At 40.5% G+C, this 24990-nt stretch overlaps 1 protein-coding gene across 2 annotated transcripts in view; it reads right to left on the bottom strand.

Moving 5' to 3' along the window:
* Nucleotides 1–4443: 4443 nt before the first annotated feature.
* Nucleotides 4444–24990, bottom strand: part of CCHR2.PART0H21orf58 (chromosome chr2.part0 C21orf58 homolog) — a 198829-nt gene continuing 178282 nt past the window's right edge. For both annotated transcript variants that reach the window (XM_044060559.1, XM_044060558.1), the window contains one exon: nucleotides 4444–5015. In XM_044060559.1, coding sequence (XP_043916494.1) covers nucleotides 5003–5015 — 13 coding nt within the window. In that variant the 3' untranslated portion in view covers nucleotides 4444–5002. The remainder of the gene's footprint in view (nucleotides 5016–24990) is intronic.

Raw genomic sequence — 24990 nt, forward strand, 5'->3', positions numbered from 1 at the left:
TGATAACAAAGCAATAATGCAATAACAATAAGCCATCACAACCAACTTATCAGTTTACAAGAAAATTATGTGTAACAGAAACTGCTACTGTACTCATAATATACAGAACATGAGAATTACATTGTATAATAAGTACAGGTGCAATAAGGAACCAATCAGCTGCTATAGTGGTGTGAAGAATAATTGTAGAAGTAGTAAGTAATATAACTGTCTGAGAGGGCGGCCGTGGTGGCCTAGCGGTTAGCGTTGCCGTCTCACAGCAAGAGGTTCTCCGGCTTGATTCTTGGCTTGGGTGCTTTCTGTGTGGAGTCTGTATGTCCTCCTTGCGGTCGCATAGGTTTCCTCCGGGTGCTCCAGTTTCCTCCCACATCCCAAAGACATGCTGTAGGTGGATTGGACACTAAATTGGCCCTAGGCATGTGTGTGTGCATTTGTGTGTGCCTTCTGTGGAAGGTTGGGCACTGGGCTGGCAATTCAACACCATAAAACTCCACTACCAATTGTTCTGTAGACCTTTGTTCTGCTGTGGCGACCCCTAACCGGGAAAAGCCAAAAGAAGAAGAAGATGATTATCTAAGAGAAAAGTAAATGTTAAGTCTGATTACATGTGTAATTATATGTATGTATGTATGTATGTCTCCCTACTAAGCATGTGTAATTGTATGCATGTATTTGTCTTCTCAATTCGAGCATGATGCACGTAATTTCGTTTAGACTTCACTTGTGGTGTCTTAATGACAATAAAGTTTACTTTGACTTTGAAATCGTGGAACAGGTTAACAGCTTCAGATATTTGGGGATAGTGGTTGAGGAAAAGTGAAGTCTGAATAAGGAGGTCAAAACTAGACTCAGAGGGGCTGCAGCCAACTGGTAAGTGTATCAGTTGTATTGCATGACATGAGAATACCATAAAAGATAAAAAGTAAAGTATACAAATTAGTGGTGTGACTGGTATATCTGTACGGTAGAGTAACCAGGACAGTGACTCAACACCCCAACCCCATGTAGTAAATGCTAAAAAGGAACTGATAATGATGATTTTAATGGCCTTTGTGCATACCTTGTTACACTGACAGAATGAGTATATGGAGTCAGTTACATTGTCTGAAGTTTGTTTCACACCTACTCCTCCATCTCATTCTTCGATTCACTAACCCTTGCAGGATTATTCTAACAGAGATACAAAACACACAGTGAAGCTGTGGTTGAGCAGTTCTTTTGGTACTCATGTATGCATCCATTCAATTTATTTAGTGTGTGAGAATGAGAGTTGTACATGGTGGTAACACAGACACCAGAGACAATGAAGCTGGAGCAACACCACATCTTCACTATTTTACAGATGGAGACTTCTGGTTCTGATATTATGAGACAAAAGTAGGCATTAAGTGTTAATAGAGTCCTCATCATTAGCATTAAGAGGATACAATGTAGAAAAAAATGTAGAATGACGGCTTAGGTTATATAGTCTTTTTCTGTTTGGGGATGGGCTGGGCAGGTGATTTTTCACTGAAAGTCTAAGGATCCAATGTATGAGAACAGGAGTGCAGCTGATATTTTTCAAAAGCACTTACTTTGCAATGAACTGTACACAATTATATCTTGACAATTACATTCTGTGAAAGGCAAAGAATCCCATAACCCCTTTGCGTTCTCCCCATGCATCTCAACCTCAGTTCTCACACTACTGCAGTTTTGTTTTTGCATAATTGTCTGCTGGAATGGTGTCTTACTCTCACCAGTTAGTTTGTAATGTATGTCAAATGTAGGACATGCAGAATACAGAGGTACATGCATTGCATGTGCATACACAGGTCTGTGTCAGATGATTGACTTTTCGGAAACTTGAAAAAAATATCGAAGAGACCATATGATCAAGTTTCAGAAAACTCGAACATAAAAATAAAACCAAAAAAACACAAAAGCCTACCTTTTTTACATTTTTGCAGGGGGCAAGCCCCTCTGCACCCCCACACCCTCTGCAACTTATATATACCAACTCCAAGATCATACTACAGTAAGGAAAAGGGTAAATTTCTTAATCCTCGCTGTTTCGAATTTCTTAAAACTCGATCAACTGATAGGGACCCGCATACACACATATCCGAAATGTGAGAGCACATAGACCATACACTCTCACACATAAACACACATGCAGATAATATAGTAGGACATCTTAGGATTACATGCCAGTAGTTGAGGAAGTAGGCTGAGAAGGCAGGTAGTGCATGTGTCGTCCTCACTTGGCTTAATGGATGGTCATAGAAACAGAAATAATGAGGCAGAAGGATGAGTTTCTTACTCCCTGTGAGAGAAGGGAAATGTATGTATGTATGTTTGTTTGTTTTTTTTTTACCAGGGTAGAGGATAGATCACACATAGTCAATTTCAGGCCCTTCCTGGGTGGAGAAAAAAAAAAGACAACAAGTAATGATAATACAATCAGATCTCAGTTAAGGCACACATAGTACAAGTAAAGTCACACAGAGTGGTATAACAGGATAAATACAGTAAAAACAAGGGAAAGCTTGCAGAATACTGTAGAAAAATAAAAGTGACTTAGACTGGGTGGTGTTTATCTTCCACGTGCTACTGAGGTGAGCATTTGCTAGAGAAGAGTCACAAAAATGGACAAGTTAAAAACTGTGGTACATCCTAAGAGTAATTCTTAATACAGTAATCCGTCATAGTATGGTAATGTATATTTATTCAGAGAAAATGCATTTTTGTCATTGCTCTAGAGCAATGTTATACATGTGTATCTTGTAAAACTCATGCTTAAATACATTTGCATGCTTGTGTAAAAGCATATATGCAACATGTTTGCAAAGTTTAAAGTCAGTGTATTCTCATTTCCTATATTCACTCCCTTTGTTAAAAGTCAGTATTTCAAAACACATTTATCATTTTTTTATTGAACAAGATCAGTACCTAGATATCTCTGTGATCTGCTGCCTTTGCAAGTAGAGCCCAGCTCACAGAATACAAAAGAAAATAGTCATAACCAGCTCAGCCTTTGTGCAGTATGTTTTTTTTTTGTGTGTTTTCTCATGGCAATGTGTGCAGACTATCCACTCAACCTTAATTGTACTCCAGTGGTACTGGTCACTCAGTTACTCTACTGTATTGATATTGGTCACTTTGATCAAAGACATACTTTGTGGATTATGAAACTGTTTTTTTTTTTTGTAAGTACATATCTGGATGAGCTGTGATGTCTTTCTAGAAATTAGGGAATCACTGGTTTTAGAAGGAAGCACAGGAATCCTTTAAATCCTTTTTTTAATACTTTTTCTCACTTTTATGTAGACCAAGATGGGGACTTGTTTTCAGTGTTATCTATATTAACAAACAGCATAGAAGCAGTAAGGCAAGGTACAGCATCAGTGAAGACTATTGTATTCCATTCAGCTTCAGTGACATTTTATTGTAACTCAGTATTTAATGATGTTTTTCATCTACTTATTAAGGTGTTACATCCACATTTACACACCAATAGTCATAACAAAGGTTTAGTACCAAAGAGTACTATAGGATGCTACTGAATTATCTGACTGTAGACTAATTATTTCTGAAAACCTTAATTCTGGAAAGTCACAGGGATGTAGAGTTAACTCTAGGGTGCAGCCTAACAGGGGACTGGCTTACATAATCCAGTGAAACCCAATCAAATATGGCTTCTTATAGAAGGTCAGTAATCCAAAACTGTATTTGATCAAAAAAAGTTTTTTTTTTTTTTTTTTTTTTTTTTTTTTGTGGAAGACCAAGCTATTGCCCATGCAGGGTCTGTGCTACCATGCTCCCAGTAGTATTATAATCAAAATCTAAGGCACTGCAACTTGTGAGAAAGACCCAGAGTTTCACCATTTTTTTTCAGTGACATGAACACAAGCAACCACATTGTAGTATACAGGGTGACCAACTTCCGCCTATGCAGAAGGGCTACAAGAGTTATTTAACAAATTATAAGAAGAGAATTATAAGAAGAGAAGGCTGTGGCTATTCTTTTGTTAGCTTCTTTGCATCAATTAGAGTGATCCTTAGTGATTCTCCAATGTAAATAAATCAGAAATTTCTTTCTGAAACCACTTATAGTCTCACTATGAATACCAGATGTTACATTTATAGCAATGAAATACCATATTCATGCTGGCAAAAATTACAAATGTTTCAGTGGTAGGGTTACCACCTGTCCCACTTTGCGAGGGACAGTCCCTCTTTGGGCAGTTGTGTCCTGACAAAAAAATTTAAAAATGGCAAATGTCCTGAGATTTTAGGACAAAATTATTTCCTATATTTTATGTAATAGTTGCATAAAACAGTTATTCTGTATCTAAAATACCTAAATATTATAAGAAACAGAATAAGCAACTAAAACGCTACAAGAATAAGCTTTTATTTAGGCAAAACGGTTAAGTTCTAACCTTTATACTGACCGTGGGTATGTGTCGGCCTGTAAAATCTGATGTTTGTACCAAAAATGTCCCACTTTAGCCATTTGAAAAGGTGGCAGCCCTATTCAGTGGTCCTGCAATTCATCTACCCCAAATTATGCCACATGACAATATGTTAATCTTGTAATTCACATCCTAAATTGCATTACAGCTTTTTTTCAATACACATAGGAAATATACATTCATTAATTAAATAAATTGATGTTCTGATAGCCTCAGCTATGAAAACACCTGTTTTGATAAGTCACCAGTAGAATTTGGCATTGTTCAGTTCCTTGTTCCTGATTAGAAAAAAAGAGGTTCATTAACCCAAGAACACAGCTGTACAATGCCATTGCTGAATCATATTATTGATTTTTTCTGTCTGTTAGACTTGGTTCTGTTACATATGGCTTGGAATAAAATGTCTTAGTTTTACTGTTGGAACTCCAGGCCTGTGTATTAGCTGATTAGATGGATCAACATGGCATCTAAAAGCAAGATTAGGGCAAGTGAAAGTAATTCAGGCATGGCACTTTTCTGGTTACAGTCAGTACAAATGTAACGTCTCACTTTGTTGTGCTGAAAAAAAAAAACAGATTGAATTTGTTAGGTATTGACAGTTGCATTTCAATAAAGTAAAGGCTTGTGTTATAAATCTAACATTAGCAGCATGGATGTTTCAAAAAAAAAAATGTCAAAACAAAATACAAATGTAATATCTCGCTTTGTTGCACTTCAAATAAATAAATAAATTGAACTGAATTTATTGGCTTTCAGTAGTTGTATTGCAGTAAAGTGAAGCTTGCTGTGAAATATAACATTAACGTTATGGACAGGTCACAAAATGTGTGAAAATAATGGGTGGTGCTAGGAGCACATAATATAGTAATATTTCATTATGACTGGTTAGTGCAGTGTTTGGCAGTTAGTGCAGAATATTAAGCTAAGCTGTTAACAAGCTGCTTCCTGTACTCAAAGGTGCAAGGGTTGATTCCTTCCACCTCTGTTTGCCTGCTGTGTGACTGTGAATAGGTCACTTAACCAGATAGTGCTCCTTAGTTGCGCCTGAAAATGGATACTTTGTCCAGTGGGCTTAACTGGCTAATAGATAGAAAAATAATAAATTAAAAAAGTGCTCACTGTCTTGCAAAATCAGAAGCTTATAGCAACTACATCACAGATGCACATTTTTATTCTGAATGTCAATTATTTCCAGTTAACTCCAAACGTTCCTATATAGAATTTCACTGAAAGTCAGCATATCCTTTTTTGGCACACTCCTGCTATCATCAGACACTGCACTTTTAAAGGCTGGTTTGTTGAACTGCTTTCATCCAGATTTCAGTATAAACTTGTCTTACAATGCTGCTTTATTTTAATATGAAAACCAGTGTATCAGTATGTGTCTTAATGCTGTTTAGAAGAAATGTCAGATCACCAGTGCTGCCCACTTCAGTGTGATATGTAGAAAGATCACTGAAGGGATAAGCTTTCACAGCCCTTACTGTAGTTGCTTGCAGACCTTGGGTATAGCAGCTGTTTGGCTTTCCCATTTATCATATTCAAAGCTGCACCTATGACAACCAGTGATGTTATGTAGTCCTATCTTGTCGTAATTATTGCTGGATGGGTTTGGAGCCGATTTTCGGCTCTAGCTCGGCCGATACTAAAGCTCGAGAGCTTTTACTGGCTCAAGGCTAACCCCTATCCTCATGGCAATTCCCCAGATCTCGTTTGCCGCGAAAGCTTCGAGGTTGTCTCCTTACGGGCTCGTTGGCTAAGTAACAGATTTTTTGATAAATCTTGTATTTTTCGTCCTTTTTTCTTCACTTTATACCTTTAATAGTTGTTAGTATGATTGCTATTGAGTGCTTGATCCTCTCTTCTCCCCTTTTAGGATTGTATGGCCCATTTTAGTTAGAGGGCCATAGTTGCCTGTTTAAATTAGAGGGCCTTTCCTCCCTGAGTGCTAGTCTTTTCAAAAAAAAAAAAAAAAAAAACTTTCTTCTCTTCATAACTTTACTGTTAGTTATAGTTAGTGTTGTTGTTTTTACAAAATTGTTGTTAGCCTTGTTTTCTTGTCAAGCATGTCTAAAGAGAAACACAGAGAACATAAGGAACACCGTCCATCGTCGGGGTTCAAGAAATGTAACGTGTTCACAAAAGATGTCATTGACTGACAGTCACACTAGCTGTGTGTACTATCTGGGAGAAGCTCACTTACAAGAACCCTGTACCTTTTGCCATGTCTTCAGTACTAGGGCTGTTATTGAGAGGAAACATAAATTAATAGACAGGGGACTTATGACCAGTTCCTTCCAGGAACAGCTGGAACTTGGTCAGACAGCTCCCAAAACTGTGAAAAGAAAATCTTTGGTTCCAGCTTCGGAGCCATCTAAAAAGTCTAAAGAGACAGAGCCAAGGCGTTCTGGCTCTGATTCTGCTTCTTCTGTCTTGGTGCCGTTGGTTTCTTTGGTGCCGAGGCAGCCTTCTGTACCGAGAGAATCACCAGTTATTGACCCTGTTTCACCAACATTGAGGTCTCCTATATTAGAAAGGAGGAGAACTCTTTCTGTCTCCACCCATTCCTCCAGAACACTTTGAGATGAGGACATTGAGCAGGTGGTGAAGAGGTTGCTTTGGGATCCGGCTCTGGCCAAAAAGTTAGCCCTTCTGGAACCAAAGGTTTCAGATCCATCCCATTTACAGACTACTGCTCCTCCTCCGACTGCTTCGCTCTTGGAGCTAAACAGTTCGGGTTCTTCTGTGTTGGACAAAAATCCAAAAAACTGTTAAATCCAAGCAGAATCCACGGAAAGGAGAATCGGTTCCAAGAATTCTTCCTGCTTCCTCGGAACTGATAACTCTATCCTCAGCAGCTCAGTCTGGAGCTGAGGGACCTGGGGGCCGACGCTCTCGAGTTGACTCCAAGAGGGATAGTCACCCCATTTTTTCCTTCTGAACCAACCCTCCCTCTCAGTGCTTCGGCTCGACTGAGCTCGGTTTCCATGTCTGCTTCGGAACGAGTCCCTCCTGCTCAGAGCCGACCTTCCATCTCTTCGGAAAGGAGGTCTTCTTTGGAGCAGGGTGGAAAGGCCTTCGAAGCAATAGAGAAAGCTTTGTCCAGTGCCAAAGCCCTGCCTTTGGACCCGATGTTCCACCAGCAGCCGGCAGCAGCCTCTTCTCCCCCACCACCCCCTCAGTGTAGGGAACCAGAGACTCAAGCAGCCCCCATTGGAGATGTCCCCTCTTCCAAGACCTCCCCAGATTATTTTTTTTTATTTTTATTTTTATTTTTACATTTGTTGATCGGGCTAGTCCAACTGGATATATTTCCATTTTCAGTAGAGGCCCGGGTAGAAAAGCTCCAGCATAGCACAAAATGAAATATCAAATTGTATAACACATAAAATAATATAACTCATAAATTGGTAAGTATTTAAAATAAAGAAGAAGGTTATTAAAAAGTACAATACTAAAAAGGTGAGTATAAATCATATCAGTCATGTAATCATATGATATGTGAGGATACACTGCAGTTCATTGTAGTTAACTTAAATGCTTGTGGTTATATAAGTTTTACAATGACCAGATTTAGCATACGGATGGGGTATATAGAGTATGATTATATATCCATAGGCAGTAAGAAGATAAAAATAGGATAGGTAGTAGATTAATCAGGGTTAGTGCAGGGGCATAACCAGAGATATTTTAGGTGGCATTTGAGTTTTTGCTTAAAGAGTGACAGTGAAGGTAGTAGTGTTAGGTTGGTAGGTAGAAGGTTCCAGTGTTTCCCAGCAGTATTGGAGAATAGGCTGTCGCCTGACAAGTTATTGGACTTACTTATGCTAGCACGTAGTTTGCTAGAAGAGCATAGGGAATTTAGATTATTATAAGGGGTAATGAGGTTAGCAAGTATTGGAGTATTATTTGGTTTGTAAAATATTTTATGAACAATGGTGAGTTGGGAATAAGTTAGCATGTTAGGGAGTTCAAGCCAGTCTAGCTGCTTTAGGTTCAGACAGTGGTGTGTTCGAAATGCATTTCCAGTGGCAAATCTGACAATATTGTTATAGGAGTTAGACAGTTTGAGAAGATTATTTTTCTTTAGATTAGTATAAATGGGAGAAGCATAGAGAAGAGTAGAGACTAAGTGAGAGTGGGCAATAGTGGTTCTAGCTATGGGAGTTAAGAAGGGTTTAATTCGATATAAGGAGCCCATTTTTCTGTTCACTGTTTGAATGGTGTTATTTATATGGTTATCGAAGTTGAGGTTGTTGTCAATTTTAACTCCTGATAGTTTGGTAGTAGGATTGGGAAAGATGAGGGTACCATTGTTAGATTTAATGGAGAAGTTTATGGGAGAGGACCTATTGGTAGGTGTGAAGAGTAGAAGCTTGGTTTTTTTGGCGTTTAAAAGGAGACAGCATTTCGGGAACCAGTCTTCTACTGAGTTGAATACTTTTTGAGTTAGAGATTGTAGATCAGAAGTGGAGTTGGCAGAACATATAAGTGTGGAATCATCGGCATATTGAATACAGGTGGCTTCAGGGACTGCTATATGAAGGTCATTGGTGAATAGTGAGAAAAGAAGAGGTCCTAAAATGGAGCCGTGGGGAACTCCAAGGGTGACTGGCAGGTGGGATGAAAGTTTGTTTTCCCAGAGAACTGCCTGTTGCCTATTGTTAAGGTAAGATTTGAACCATTGTATAGCTGGGGTATCTAGAGCAAGAAGTTCAAGAGTATTTATAAGCAGTGGATGATTAACCATATCAAAAGCCTTTGAAAGGTCGATGAAGAGAGCAGAGGAGAGGATGTTGTTATTACGATTCCTATAAATGGAGTCAGTGAAAGAGAGTAGAGCAGTGGTAGTGCTATGAAATGGCCTAAAGCCATGCTGGCACTTAGCCAGTATGTCATGTTTAGTTAGGTGGTCTAGTAGCTGGTGGTGAATGCACTTTTCCATGATTTTAGCTAGAGGTGATAGCAGAGCTATTGGTCTATAATTAGAGTGATCATAGGATTTACCTCCTTTATGTAGGGGGATGATGTGGGAGATTTTCCAGATGTCTGGAATACTTCCTTCATTAATGGTTCTGTTAAGTAGGATGGATATGGGGAAGGCAATAACTTTGGATGCTTTTTGTAAGTATTCAGAAGGCAATTGGTCGGCTGAAGGAGTGCAAGGCTTAAGTTTTAGTAAGATTTTATAGATGAAAGTGGTTGAGATAGGCTGAAATGTAAATGTTGGTAATGATCCAGCTAAGGAAAATGGGATCCTTGTGTTATCAGTTGAAAGCTGGCAAGCTAGGGATTGTATAGTTTCTGTAAAGTAGGTGTTGAAGTTGGCTATTTGATTTGGGGTGTTATGATCAGCATCATGAGGGGCTGGTGTGCTAGAGTGACCAGGGTTGAGGAGCCTATTAATGTTAGTCCAAAATTTTTGAGGATTGTTCTGGTGTGTTTGTTGTAGCTTACAATAGTAGTTCTTTTTGTCAGAGAGTATGGCTTTTTTAGTTATGTTTCTTAGCTGTCTAAAAGTTTGTTGTTCAGGGGAAGTTCTGTTAGTTCTCCATTTAGCCCAAGATTTATTTCTAAGTAGAATTTTTTGTCTAGTCTCTTTTGTAAGCCAGGGGGCTGGTTTGGATTTTATTCTAATAGATCGTTTAGGTGCATGCACATCTAGGATTTCAAGAAATTTAGAGTTAAAATATTTGACAGCCTCCTCTAGTGGGAGTATTTTTAGAGGTTTCCAGTCACATGCATTAAGTTCATTTTGGAATAGTACAGGGTTAAACTGTTTCTTTGTTCATGAAATCCTGTAGGTAAGGGTGTTAGAGATGTCATTCCTTTGTCTTATTATATAAGTTAGAGTATGATCGCTTAGATCATCTGGTAAGGTTCCTACATTATAAGTATGGGGTTGTTTATTTATAAGTATCCAGTCTAAGGGGCTCTCTTTTTTAGTTGGTTTGTTGATTCTTGTAGTTGAGTTGATAGTTTGAATGAAGCCATGGAGATTAATATGTGCGGGAGGGTTATTAGTGTTGAAGGTTTTCCAGTCTGTGTTAAAGTCACCTAGTATTATAGTTTCTTGTGGGTAAGTTAAGAATATCTTCTATTATAGTGTTGTTATTACCAGGGGGTAGGTAGATACAGATCACATAGAGGGATTTGTTAGGACTGATTTGAAGTTTGGAGATAAGGACTTCAGCCTTACTGACCAAAGGTGGGCTATCATTTATAGAGGAGATCTGTAGGCCACTTTTATAGAGGAGTGCTACTCCCCCACCCTTACGTTTTATTCGGTCTTGTCTCAATATGTTATAGCCAGGGGGGATAATTTCATTATCCTTAGTTCCAGGTTTTAACCATGTTTCTGTTAGGCATGAAGGAGTGAATATGAAGGATAGCATGAAGGTGGGCAATTTTGTTATTGATACTGCGGATATTGAGATGTGCTATAAGTAGAGAGTTGGAGAATTTGGTTAAGGTTGGCAGGTTAGGGGAAGTCATGCAGTGAATATTTCCTATAGATGTATTGGTTGGGCCAGGATTAGGGTGTATGTCCCCATCCTTTAAGGTAGGGCTTTGTGTTTTAGATATTGGGTTATGTGAGTAGTTAATTAGAAGTTTCCATTTTTTTATTAATAGGTTGTTATACTTAATGTGTGCATATTGATGGTATTGAGGTGATGTATAGCAGGGAGTAAAGATTATGTTAATATGTTTAAGTGAGTGAGAAATATCAAGAGAGGTTGTTTGTTTTGGAGGGAGACTGTTGAGAGTGAGATTGGACTTTTCAAAATAGGTTAGGAGATAGGCTGAGGTCAGGACAGGTAAATATATGGTTAAGAGTATTAAGTAGGTTAGGATAACTTTTCCAGTAGTATGCATATTGTAATATATAAGTATACTGATATATATATATATATATATATATATATATATATATATATATATATATATATATATATATATATATATATATATATATATATATATATATACACGTTTACAAATACAAAGGAAGTGGAGAGAGATAAGATAATAAGGACTGGTAGGAATAGCAGAGACTTAGGTAGAGGGAGGAGCAGTGCTATTTGGGAAATAGTACTATAAGTAGAGATAGTAGAGAGGAGGGTGTGGTTAGGTGAAGATAATTGTTTGGAGTGATTAATTGGTTAGAGGAGTGAGGGGGTGTGGTGTAGGAAGTATAAGATTAGGATCACTGGGGGTGGATGGGGATTGTGGGGTACGGTAGGGGAATGGAGTGAGCCCGCAGGGCGAACGGAGCGGGTTCAGACACAGACGGGGTTTGAGGGAGAACAATCAGTGAAGAGGGAGTTTAATCTAAGGTAAGGTACCTAGGAGTTGAGAGATTAAGTTAGCAGAGTGAAAGGAGAGCTGTCTAAGAGCTGATACAGGGACAAAGCGATAGGTTCAGGAGTAACAGAGGTAAGATGAAAGTAGAATGGGTTTAAAGGCTAGTATCCAGGAGCAAGGTAAGTGAAGGAAAAAAATAGGTAAAATGGTATTCAGGAAAGGTAGGTAGGATCTACCATAAAGGGCATTAGAGAGACTAGATAGAATGGTTAAAGCAGGTAAGGTAAGTGCAATCTATTTAAAGGGGTTTAGAGAGACTAGGGGTGGTAGAGGTAAGAAAAAAGATAAGTAATTTACAAGCAGGGGGGAGAGTAATAGGTGAAAGGTTAACAAGGGTAAAGGGAACGTAAGTATAGAGACAAAGTAGGAGGATTAATTCTAACAGGTAGGGGGTATATAAGAGAGACTCTGGCTGCTGATAGTCCTGCAGGGAACGCTTACTTAAACAACGACAGGATTATATTACAGTTTAAGTCAAATAGGAGTATATGTACATACTTTCAAATGACAAGTTCCTGTATCTCAAGGCAGTGAACTATGGGGAAGACAAGTCTTTTTGTCTAGTCCAGTCCAGTCTCAGGAGTAGGTAGTTCAAGTATCAGTATTCAGGGTTGGCTCTGGGCTTCCAGTATTTAGCAGGAGACTGAAGCTGGGGGATGTATACTGGCAGAAGGGTTGCTTGCTTAAAGGAGGGAGAAAGAAAAAGGTTAAGTAATCTGCTCTATGGATACCAAACAAATTTACAGCAACAACAGTATCAGATTGAAAAGCTAGAAGCATTATATACATTATATACACAAAGATTGCAGTGTGTCAGCCAGTCATAAGCTATAGCACATATGAAATATGGTGTTAAATGATCAAGATCATTAAGTAGTTGTAGGATACACTGTAAACAAAATACTTCAGAGTAGCAGTATGCATAAACTAAAAAGCATATTTAAACAACATCTTTTGAGTGGCACTTAGGCAACATTGGTAGCTTAGAATGGCACTTAAGCAGCAGTACTTTATCAGCAATAAGCAGCTGGATAGAGTGTGGAGTAGCTAGGCAACCTCTGGTTAAGACATTCAAGTTAGTCAGGCAAATACTTTGTTGCAAGTCCAGCACTTTTATCAACTAGAAGCCTAAACAGATACACAGCTATGCAGCTGATAGATATAGAGCAATGCCAGACTTCAGCATGTCCTAAGGGTATAAGCGCTAGGCGAGAGTTTTTACAGGACTAGTAAAGAAAGTAATATAACAGTTGAAAGGGTGTTATCTACGCCGATCAAACTGTGCTGGTTAAAAATTAGCTCTAGCACTACTCTGTTTGGGGTAAAAAGTTAAGCAAAACCTTGTTGTTTATAAACTGTGGGGCAGGAAGTTTTATATAGTAGGGTGGAAGTGTCTGTTCCAGTGAAAGACAACATGAATTCACCAATCAGATAATAGCGCACAAGCAAGCGCTGATTTCCACATAAAGTACATGAAGTCTATAATAGTTTGGATATTAGGGTAAATGCATCTAATCCATTACCTAAAAATAGTTAAGCAGTTAAATGGGAGAGTGCAGTATGAAAAATAAGATAAGCAGAAAAAATGCAATTAAACTTTTAAATTGCTAGAAGTAAGGGGAATCGTAGCATTAACGACACCCGTTCAGCATTTAAAAGCGCGCGAACAGGACTCTTAAACATTCAGGTATGTCCTAAAATCTTTAAATTGCTAGAAGTAAGGGGAATCGTAGCATTAACAACACCCGTTCAGCATTTAAAAGTGCGCAAACGGGACCCTTAATCATTCAGGTATGTCCTAAAAGGAATACAGTATAGCAAGTAGAAATGGTTTGTTTTACAATACCTAAGAAGGTATACAATATAGCTAGCAAAATAGTAGCTTTTATAATACCCGTTTGGCGTTCAAAAGTGCTCAGCCGGGATCATTAACATACAGATATATCTTAATAAGGGAGGACAATATAGTGGGCAGAATAAGGTCATAGAAAGACTGCAGTGGAAATCAACTTCCACCAATCAATAGGATAACATTAACTAAATACTTCAAAATCATTCCAAATAAAACAGATATAACCCTCTTCACTAAAACTGAAAAGATATAGCACTCGCTCATCATTAAAGCACATGAACGGGCCCTTTAGCAAGCAGGTGTGACTAGGAAGAACACCAGTTTATCAAGGATAGTAAAGAAGGTTAAAAATCACAAAATGGACTATGCGAACAACAGAACATTACCTCGCATTCACAAGTGATTCACTAACATTAGCCAGTTTTATATTATCTTTGTGTACGGGCAGGTAGAAGGGGATTATCCCACTGGAGAGCTTCCTCGGAAGAGACTTTGTAAGAGGAAGCACATTGACTCACCTGAGTCTGTCAGACACTCATTTGGATGAGTCAGAAGGGTCCGTTAGATCCCCCTCTGAGGATGTCTCCTTTTCTGACATCCTTGAAATCCTTAGACAGAGGTGCAATTGGAAGACCTCTAACCCTACTGAGGATGAATCATTGTATCTTGAGGCCTTTGGTTCCCGACTTTCCACATCCTGGGTGACACCGCCTTATGACCAGCTCTTGGGGGTCATATCCCGGAAAGCCTGGACCTCCCTGAACACAGCGGAGCCTGTCCCGAGGAGGCCAAACAAATTTATGACTGCTCCAGAAGATAAGTCCTTTCTTTCTAAGGGAGTTCCTGTTGATGCTATGGTGGTAGCAGTGGCCACAAAAAATAAGTTGTCAGTGACATCTTCTAATTTCCATCCTCCTAATAAGGAGTCCATGACTATGGATAGGTATGGAAAGCATACCTTCTCTTCAGCGGCATTTACCTTAAGATCGCTGAATTACCTGTCCCATTTTACCAGACTTCAAAAGGATCTCCTGAAGGAGTTAGGAGACACCCTTCAGGGTTCAGTAGCTTCGGGATCCATGGGTAAGGTATCTGCGCAGCTCTCCACCCTTACATCGATAGCTAACTCCTTCATGAGGCTGATTTCCTATGCAGCGGACAGAGTGAGCAGGGCAGCAGCAGCAGGAATCTCTCTTAGGAGACATTCCTGGATGTGACTATGTAACTTCACGGAATCCTTTAAGTCTTCCTTTACTAATGTCCCCTTTGATGGTTCAACTCTTTTTGGACCGCAGGTAAAAGAGACTTTGACCAGGTGCGAGCAGGAAGGGAAAACCTTATCTGCCATCGGAGTCCATTTCTCCCTTCCTTCTAGACCCTATCCCAAGGGTTAAACAAGGGGGAAAATGTGTTTCCATAAATCCCAAAAAGGTTTCCCTCAGGCACAAGTTCAACCCTCCCCTAGAGGCAGAGGGGGAGGATATAACGGAAGACGCCGCCCTCGCAGCAGAGTAGGTCCGCAACATCAGGGAGATAGAGAAACTTTCTTTGATCGTCCCTTCCATCGCCCCTGAGGGGTTGCCCGACTGTCCGTCTCTGAAGGCAGTCAGGGGGTTGTCTTTCACTGTACTGAAGCACCTGGCTAAACATTTCCCAAGATCATTGGGTACAAACCATAATATCCAGAGGTTACCTGAATCCCTTTGTTTGCGATCCCCCAGTAAACCGGTCTCTTCCAGACGTGCCACCCATTCAACTAGACTGTGCAGCATCAGAGATCATCTCGTTGCTGCAAAAAACAGTCATCCAAGAAGTCCCCACAGGGCAAATAGGATCCAGAACTTACTCTTAATTCGTTTTAGTTCTAAAAAAGACAGGGGACTGGAGATCAATTCTAGATCTCAGCAAACTCAACAAGCTTGTAAGGAAATCAAAGTTCCGAATGATCACTCTGCAGTTGATATTTCCCTTTATCAGGAAAGACAATTGGATGTACTCAATAGATCTTCAGGACACATACTACCACATCAAAATGGACAGGTGCTCCAGAAGACACCTACGCTTTTGGCTGGGAGCCAGTCATTTTCAATTTCGAACACTGCCCTTTGGCCTCACTACAGCCCCCAGAGTGTTCACCAAATGCATGGCAGTGGAAACGGCTCACCTGAGACGTCAAGGATTCCAGGTGTTTCCTTACCTAGACAACTGGCTCCTCACTGCTACCACCAAGCACCAACTAATCAGAACCAGGGACGAGACTCTGTCCTTGTGCACCAGATTAGGCATCACAATAAACCTAAAAAAAGCAGCCTTATCTGCATCGCAGCACATTGTATTCTTAGGCTCAGAAATAGACTCAACCACTATGACAGCAAAACTGACACCAAAAAGGATAGAATCATTACACGGCCAAGTCAGATTCTTGCTGAAGAGAGACAAAGTACAGGCCAGGATAGTCCTTCAGGTCCTAGGGACTATGGCTTCCACCATTCTCTTAGTTCCCCTAGCCCATCTGCACATGAGAGTACTTCAGTGGCTATTTGCCCAGTGGTCAATGCAGGATCTCCCCCTGTCTCACCAAATACTCATCACAAACTCCAGCAAGTAGGATCTAACATGGTGGTTACATATGGATCAACTTCATTTCTGTCGCCCACTTTCATCCCTTCAAGAAAATGCAGTTTTGACCACGGACGCCTCCCAGATAGGGTGTGGGGGGGGGCATTATCTGGGAAGGACAGTCCAAGGTACTTGGCAGAACCATGAGAACCACTTGCACATAAATGTTCTGGAGATGAGAGCGGTGCTATACGAGTTGCAAGCACTTCACAGTTCTCTTCCCACAGGGACAATTGCGATTCAATCAGACAACATGTTTGTAGTATGGTACATAAACAAGCAAGGGGAACCAAATCTTACCCACTTTGTGGAGAGGCACTAAGAGTATGGAAATGGGCGATGGACACTCAACGCTTTCTGGTAGCAATGCACATCCTGGGGAAGTCCAGTGTGATAGCAGACAAATTCAGTCAAGCAATTCTGATGCCTCACGAGGGGTCCCTGAATTCAGAAGTTGTGAAAGAGATTTTTCGCAAATGGGGCCAGCCTTGCTGTGACCTATTCGCCACGTACATGAACACCAAATGCAGCAGCTACTTTGCCCTAATTCCCCATCCGGGGATGTCACCCAGGGATGCTCCAGTCCACGATTGGCCTCTGAGACTCCTTTATGCTTTTACATCTTTTCCTCTCATTCCAAAAGTTATTCAGAAAGAAAAACTGTTGAAGAGTACCCTGATCCTCATTGCTCCGTACTGGCCTCGCCAAGTCTGGTTCCCCTTCCTCTGGCTCTATCTCTTGGAGGAACCATGGATTCTGGAACCATCTACAGACCTCTTGATTCATCAATCAGGGCAGTTCCATCCTACTATCCAGACCCAGAAATTGACAGCATGGCTGCTCCAGTTCCACAAATAGCCAGGTGTGTTTCCCTTTCACCTACAGTCAAACATATTCCAATTTCTTCACACAAACCTTCCACAAGGAAATTATATTCCAGCAAATGGAAAATGTTCTCCATTTGGGCAGCAAACCAAGGCATAGATCCCTATTCAGCTCCTATAGAGTCTATCCTATCCTTTCTGGCATACATTTTTCATGAAGGAGCTGCAGGTGCTACTGTTTGAGATCAGTTAGCTGCCATCTCAAATTACCATTTTGGCTACATGGGAAATCCAGTCATGTCCCACTCTTTGTGCAAAACCTTTTTGAAAGGAGTCCTCCTTCTCAGACCTCCAGTCAGACAACCACCAGAGCCCTGGGACCTAAACCTAGTTCTTACATCTTTAATTTCTCCCCCCCCTTTGAACCCTCTTCTTCACTGGATCTGAAATTATTGTCTTGGAAAACATTGTTCTTCGTGGCTATACCTTCTGCTAGGAGAGTTTCAGAATTGCAAGCCCTCACCATTCAACCTCCTTACATTGTTTTTCACAAGGATAGAGTCTCACTTAGAACTAATTCTTCTTTTCTTCCTAAGGTATGTTCTGAGCATAATCTCAACACAACTATCAAACCTTCAGTTTTCTTCCCAAATCATACTAATAAATCAGAATACAGACTACACCAATTGGACATCCACAGAATTCTCAGGTTTTACCTGCACAAGACTAAAGAATTTAGAAAATCAGACCAATTATTTGTTTCCTTTTCAGACAAAAATAAAGCCTTGCCTGTTTCTAAGGTTACCCTGTCTAAATGGCTTTCAGAATGCATTTCATTTGCTTACAAGACTGCTGGCAAGCAGTTACCAATCAAAGTAAAAGGCCATTCAACCAGAGCAGTATCAACATATGTCTTTAGATCTAGGCTCCCAATTGTTGCCATTTGTGCAGCAGCTACTTGGGCAAGACCTCATACCTTTGTCACTCATTACAAATTGGATTTGGCCTCCCAGGACAGGTCATCCTTTGTGTCCACTGTGCTGAAGAGTCTCTTCACTTGAGCCACCTGGGATAAAGGTGCTAGGGACGCTGTCCCATCCAGCAATAATTACTGTGAGATAGGACTACCTAACATAAAGAAGTTATGTACTTACCATAATGTTCCATGTTTGTAGTCCATTTCGCCTACATTCTTGCGTCCAACCATCCTTCCCCCTTTCTTTTCCTGGAAGAACTGGTGGACTATACATTATGCTGTCTGAGTTGGTTGTTGTTGTCTGTCCACCTGGCATGGATAGTAATACACAGTGTTATGTCTGTATATGCATGGTTATTGATAGTTTACTGACTGTTATGTACCTATTACTTTCTTGCAAACAAGATCTGGGGAATTGCCAGGAGGCACCATGGGATAGGGGTTAACCTCGAGCTAGTAAAACTCTCGAGCTTTAGTATCGGCCGAGTTGGAGCTGAGAATCTGCTCTGAACCCATCCTGCAAGAATGTAGGCAAGATGGACTACAAACATGGAACATAACTTCTTTTTATGTTGAGTATGGGGACAGACTGAAGGGCTGCATGTAGGACAGGCAGTGTTCTACTGACTGTGATGATCAGATGAAGGGCTGCATCTAGGATAATCAATGTTGTGAGTGTGGCAATTGAGTGTAGGTGTGCATAACAGCAAATAATGACAATATTCATGATAAAATAGCAGGGGAAGAGAGGATAGCATTGGTGTACAGAAAGCTACAGTGACTGTCTTTACTGGGGGTGGGTACCTAAGATCTGATTATGACCAGACAGCAAATTATATGTGCTTATTATAAGAAGACCAAGCTCATTTTGACATGGTAACCATGTAATAATTGGTGGAGCAAGGGAGTGCTAGATACCTGGGAATATAAGAAGTATTGAAGTACAAAATGGGAAATATCTGAACTGACTTTGAAGATAGACATGATGGTAAGTATATTATTTGCTGAAGTGAACAGCTCACTCTAGGAATAATCACTGATTTAAAGAAAGGCTATTCTGGATTTCGGTAAGTGAAAATATGCAAAGAGCATGTAGGCCTAATAATAGAAAGTGGAGGAATATAATACCAGTTATGGAAAAGTGGAAGGTACCATTCCTATACAGAATCTTTAGCACAATAAGGAAGTCACACTTTTTTATTTAAAGCATAGTATTGATATGCATGGCAATGAAATGGATGTTGTTGGCTAGTTCTCTTTTAATTTGTATTTATTTGTTAACAGGGTAATTGAAATGGACACGTAGGCATTTTCATGGGTGATCCAGGAGTACTGCCTGGTTAAGTGACTTGCTCAGACTCCATAACAGGGAAATAAAGGCAGATATCTGGGGGATGGGAGGAGGAGGGAAAAAGTTAACTGTAAGTAAAGCAAGTTTTTCTTAATAGTACTATTTTATGGTGCATAATTTTGTTTGCATGCTATAAAGTAAAGCTTTCTCAGTTATTTTATGTGTAATGGGATACTATTCTAAACACGTGCCCCCCCCCTTCTTCTCTCTTTTTCCTTGTTCAGTTTTAAGAAATGTAGGCACTGTAATTTAAAAAAAAAAAGAAGAAGAAAAAAAGTCTGGTTAAAACAGCATGACAAAAGAAAAATTATTCTGCTTTTTCTTATTCTTACATGGAGGAATGACTGGATTAAGGACCTTAGTTTGATCAAGTAACAAGTTTTAAGAGAAAGCAAGTAAATGAAAAAAAATATTAAATACTATAAGGCATTTTTCTAGCAAATAAATGTATGCTTAACAGCAATTCTCTATCTGGTCCTCTTGTCTCCATGGAGACAATCTCATAAAGAAAAATTGACTAGGAGGTAATGATGTTCTTCATGTTTCACTGTTACAGTCATTACATTTGGGTAATCTGCTGGCAGATTGCCCTCAGTTGGCCTGATTAACAAAGTCTTGGGTCTTGCGTCGGTTGCTGTCCCTTCTTCCATGATGTCAGGTCGTCAGGGGTATAAAACATGCAGCTGAAGCCATTACATCAGTCTTTCTTGCCGTGCGGTGCCCGAAGCAGAAGCAGTTTGCAACTGCCAGTCGGCCGACTCCTGAAATTTTCATTTTCTAGTTTCAGATCTGAAGTCTTCAACTAAAAAGCTAAGTACCCTGTTGGGGAAACTTTTTCTTGCTCCTTACCGATGTCAGTGAAAGTTAATAATTGCATTACTTGTGGGAAGCAAATACCTCATAAGGATTTCCATTTGTACTGTATTCCTTGCCTGGGCCCTGACCATGACGTATCTTGCTGTCGGTTCTGTGCTTTATTTAATCAACGCACTATCAAACGTCAGTACATTTTTGCTTCTAAATATTTTGGCTCATGCTTTAATTATCCAGAAATGTCATTGGTTAGCAATCCGACTACCGGAATACCTAAAAAATGCAAAGAAAAAGACAGAGCCAGGCCGTTGAGGTCCAAAACTGCCAACAACGCTTCTCCTAAGCCAGTCGCCAGCTCGCTGGTACTCAGTGAAGCACTTTCGCAGTCCCTGATACCCGCTACTTCTCATTCACAGGCCTCTACTAAGACCCATTCGTAGTCCGGTATGCCACGAGATGCTTCAGTTATGGAACCCGTGGATGTCACTACCTTGGGTGGGTCTGGAGCCACTGTGCAGGCACCGGCTTCTGAGGGTGTTTTCAGGCCTACAGATTTGTATATTAAACCAACACCAACTCCAAAACTAAGGCCAAAATCTCAACCTATGTCTAAAAAAACGACACCTAGGCCACATGTGCAGGCCCCTATGCCTAAAAAACAAGTGATCAAAATGGCTGAAGACTTAATTACTCTGATCAGGGGTAGCCATCCACCCCCTTCTAAGAGTCCTAGGCAAGATATTGACTATGAATCTTCTGAACAGGATTCTATTTTTTTCTGACTCTTCTAATGAACAGGAATTATCTAAACTTACTTATGAGGACTCTGATGCAGAGGATTCCATTCATTCTGCTTCTTCCCCTGATGATTTTTATTTTGGGGAAACTTTACATACCTTAAGGGAACATTTCCACTGGAAAAGTCAGGATTTTTCTGAATCTAAAAAGAGGCTTAGGGTTTTTTTTCTTCTTCCTCAGCATAGGCCTTTGGCTATACCTCCTGTTCTAGACATTGATGATTGTTTTTCAGAATCTAGAATGGCTCCTAATTCTCTGCCTCTGGCACCTTGTAAGCCAGACAGATACTACAGGGTTTCTGACTCCCACAAATTCCTTTTGAAAAATCCTGTTGGGGATCCTGAAACCATTTCTCACGGCCCCAATGGTATTAAGGCTTCTACTGCCAAAAATCCTACCCCTTCTGATAGAGATTCCAGGGCGCTGGATAGATGGGGTAAGAAGGTCTACACTTCTGCAACCTTGGCAATCAGGGCTTCAAACTGTCAATTTCATATGCTAAAATATGAGCAGCATATCATGGGACTCCTTAAACAGAAAATTATTTTGATTTCTGACTGTGTGGAAAATGAAGATTTACAGGATCTATTGCATTCAGCTGAACAAGTTGGAAAACATACTTTGCAATGTGGTTTTGATTCCTTGGAGGCCTCTTGAGGGCTGCTGTAACTGGGTCTGTGCTAAGAAGGCATGCTTGGCTCCAAGAGCAAACTCTGCCTGATCATGTTAAAGCAAAATTGTTGGATGCTCCTTTACAACAGGATTGTCTCTTTGGTAATAAGGCTGAAGAAGTTCTAAAAAAGATGGAAGATAAAGCTAAATCTATGCAAACTGTGAAATATTTCTTACAAGTGCAACCTCCAAGATTTAGTAGACACTGGCCTACTAAGAACTGGTCCTTTCCAGTTCCTTCAAGAGCCACTCAAGTCAAACCCAGACATTCCAAAGGCACCAGGTTTCACTCCCAAGGGACTTTCAGAACAAAGCAATGGTATGCCTCCTCTTCCAAATCTGGAAACAACAAGACACCTCCCTATGGTAAGCAGTCTCAATGACTTCCCTTTACACTTACCAAGCACTTACCTTTTAGCCACCCCTTTGGGGGGAAAACTGTCTCTTCATGCAAAAAACTGGCAACTTATAACCCAGGACAAATGGGTTTTAAATATAGTATCCCAGGGATACAGATTTAATTTCCACATGTTGCCAACTCCAAACGGATGGCTAGACCTGCCCCCAAATCAGTGGGCAGAGGCCCAGAAACAAGTACTTTCCCTCATGAGCATGGGGGCTATTCAACTAGTACCAGAAGAGGAAAAGGGACAAGGCTTCTATTCAAGATATTTCCTGGTACCCAGAAAAGACAAATCGTGACATCCAATTCTGGACTTATCTACTCTTAAACACCTTTCTGGATATTCCAAAATTCAAGATGCTGACTCTTCACCAGTTACTTCCTATGCTAGGCAAAAATGCCTGGTTGTCAACTCTAGATTTAAAAGAGGCTTACCTGTATATCTCAGTCAGGGAATCTGCAGAAGATACCTCCACTTCAAAGCAGGCTACTTGCATTACCAGTTATCTGCACTGCCCTTTGGCTTATCTACTGTGCCCAGGGTCTTTACAAAGTGCCTGGCTCCAGTAATTGCATTTTGCAGGCAAAAAAATATTCAAATATATCCATACCTGGACGGTTGTCTGATTCAGGCAGAAAACAAGGACATTCTTCTAAAACATCTGGCATTTGTAAAAAGGGTTCTAACTTGTCTAGGGTACACTGTAAAGGAAAATAAATCACAACTGGTACCCTCTCAAAAAATTACATTCCTGGGTGCAAGCTTGAATACAACTGCCCAGATGGCTTTCCTTGTGCCAGAGAAGCAAATTCATTTGGTTACTTACTTCAAACAGGTGGCCACAAAAACCCTGCTTTCTGAAAGGCAAATACTGCAAGCCTTGGGGTTCATGGCCTCCTGCATTCTTCTAATTCCATATGCAAGACTGCATATGAGGAAACTTCAGTGGTATTTAAAAGTCTATGGAGTCAGCATTGTCACAGCCTGGAAACAATGATTCCTATCATACCTTGCCTGCACCTAGAGTTCCTATGGTGGGCAGAGGCCTTCCACCAAAACAAGGGACTGCCATTCATACCACCCCCTGCCACCCAAACCCTAACTACAGATGCATTAGACTATGCATGGGGTGGTCATCTGGCAGGGAAGTGCATTCAGGGAAAATGGAACCCAAATCAAATGCACCTTCACATAAATCAAAAAGAAATGCTAGCTGTACAGAATGCACTGACAGCCTTCAAGGACTACCTTCATCCAGGACAATTACTGATAAAGATGGACAATACCACGGTTATGTGGTACATAATCAAGCAGGGGGGTACACACTCCTACCCCTCTGCAGACTAGCCATGGCATTGTGGAACACAGCCTTGAGCTGTCAAGTACAACTACAAGCTCAGTTCCTGCCAGGAAAGCTGAATACTCTGGCAGACGAACTAAGCAGAAATCTCATGGACCCACACGAATGGAAACTGGAACTATGGATTTTCAACATGTTGACATGCAAATGGGGGAGCCTGGACATAGATCTTTTTGCCTCACACCAGAACTATCAGTTGGACAAATTTTGCACAAGAACTCATCACAAAAAAGCCTGGAAAGTGGATGCTCCGTCCTTCAGCTGGAAAAACCTATCAGTCAATGCCTTCCCCCTTTGCTTCTGCTCTCCAAAGTTCTACTAAAAGTCAAACAGGACAAACCAAAAATTATTTTGATTGCTTCAGACTGGCCTTGCCAACACTGGTACCCACTCCTGTGCATTGTGTCACGCCTTCCACTGTGGCACCTGCCTCAGACACCTTGCTTACTGTCTCAGCAGAACAACCAAACTCTGCACACTCAGCTCCAAACTTTGAATCTTGCAGCATAGCCAATCACCTAAATTCACCCTTAGCATCCCTCAGCAAACCTGTGATGGATGTCATTTTGGAGGCGAGATGACCTAGTACTAGAAAATCTTATGCTGACAAATGTAAAATATTATGTGCCTGGAATTAGTCTCAAGGGATAAGCACAGCAGTGCCCAACATTCCTCAGATTTTGCAATACTTAACTGAGATGCTTCACAAGGGCCTGTCCTTTTCTTCAATAAAAATCAATGCCTCAGCCATTGTAGCTCATTACAACACAGAACCTCCCCTCTTCTATCATCCTCTGCTAAAGCAGTATCTCAGAGGGGCTAAAAACTTAAGACCACCCAGGAGAACTCCAACCCCTGCCTGGGACCTTAATTTTGTATTGGAGAAACTCACTCTCAGTCCTTTTGAGCCAGCTGCTACTGCAGACTTAAAATTTCTCTCCTGGAAAAAAGCTTTCCTTTTAGCAGTCACTTCAGCTAGAAGGATTTCCGAATTACAGGCTCTTATGGCAGTGGAGCCTTTCATCATTTTTCATGCAGACAGGGTATCTCTCAGGACCAACCCATCCTTCATGCCTAAGGTGGTATCCAGTGTGGCTCTTAATCAGACCATTCATTTGCCAACTTTCTTTCCCAATCCACAGAACAAGGGGGAGCGGATTCTGCATTCATTGGATGTACACAGACAACTTAGATTTTACTTAAACAGGACTAAATCTCAAAGAATATCTGAACAACTGCTGGTAGCATTTGCTGCAGGGGCAGAAGGAAAGGCTATTTCAAAGCAAACCATTTCCAAATGGATAAGCCATTGTATTCATTTCTGCTATAAGCACCATGGAAAATATATGCCCTAGGGGATCAGATCCCATTCCACTAGGGCTGCATCTACTTCAACAGCCTTTCTCAGATGTGTTACTACCAGGGACATTCTAAAAGCTGCTACCTGGAGCTCATTTCATACTTTCACCAAACATTACCATTTACCACTTTTCTCTAAA

The sequence above is a fragment of the Protopterus annectens genome, chromosome 2.part0, assembly GCF_019279795.1.
Source record: "Protopterus annectens isolate FY-2018-M chromosome 2.part0, PAN1.0, whole genome shotgun sequence".
NCBI classification, from domain to species: domain Eukaryota; kingdom Metazoa; phylum Chordata; order Ceratodontiformes; family Protopteridae; genus Protopterus; species Protopterus annectens.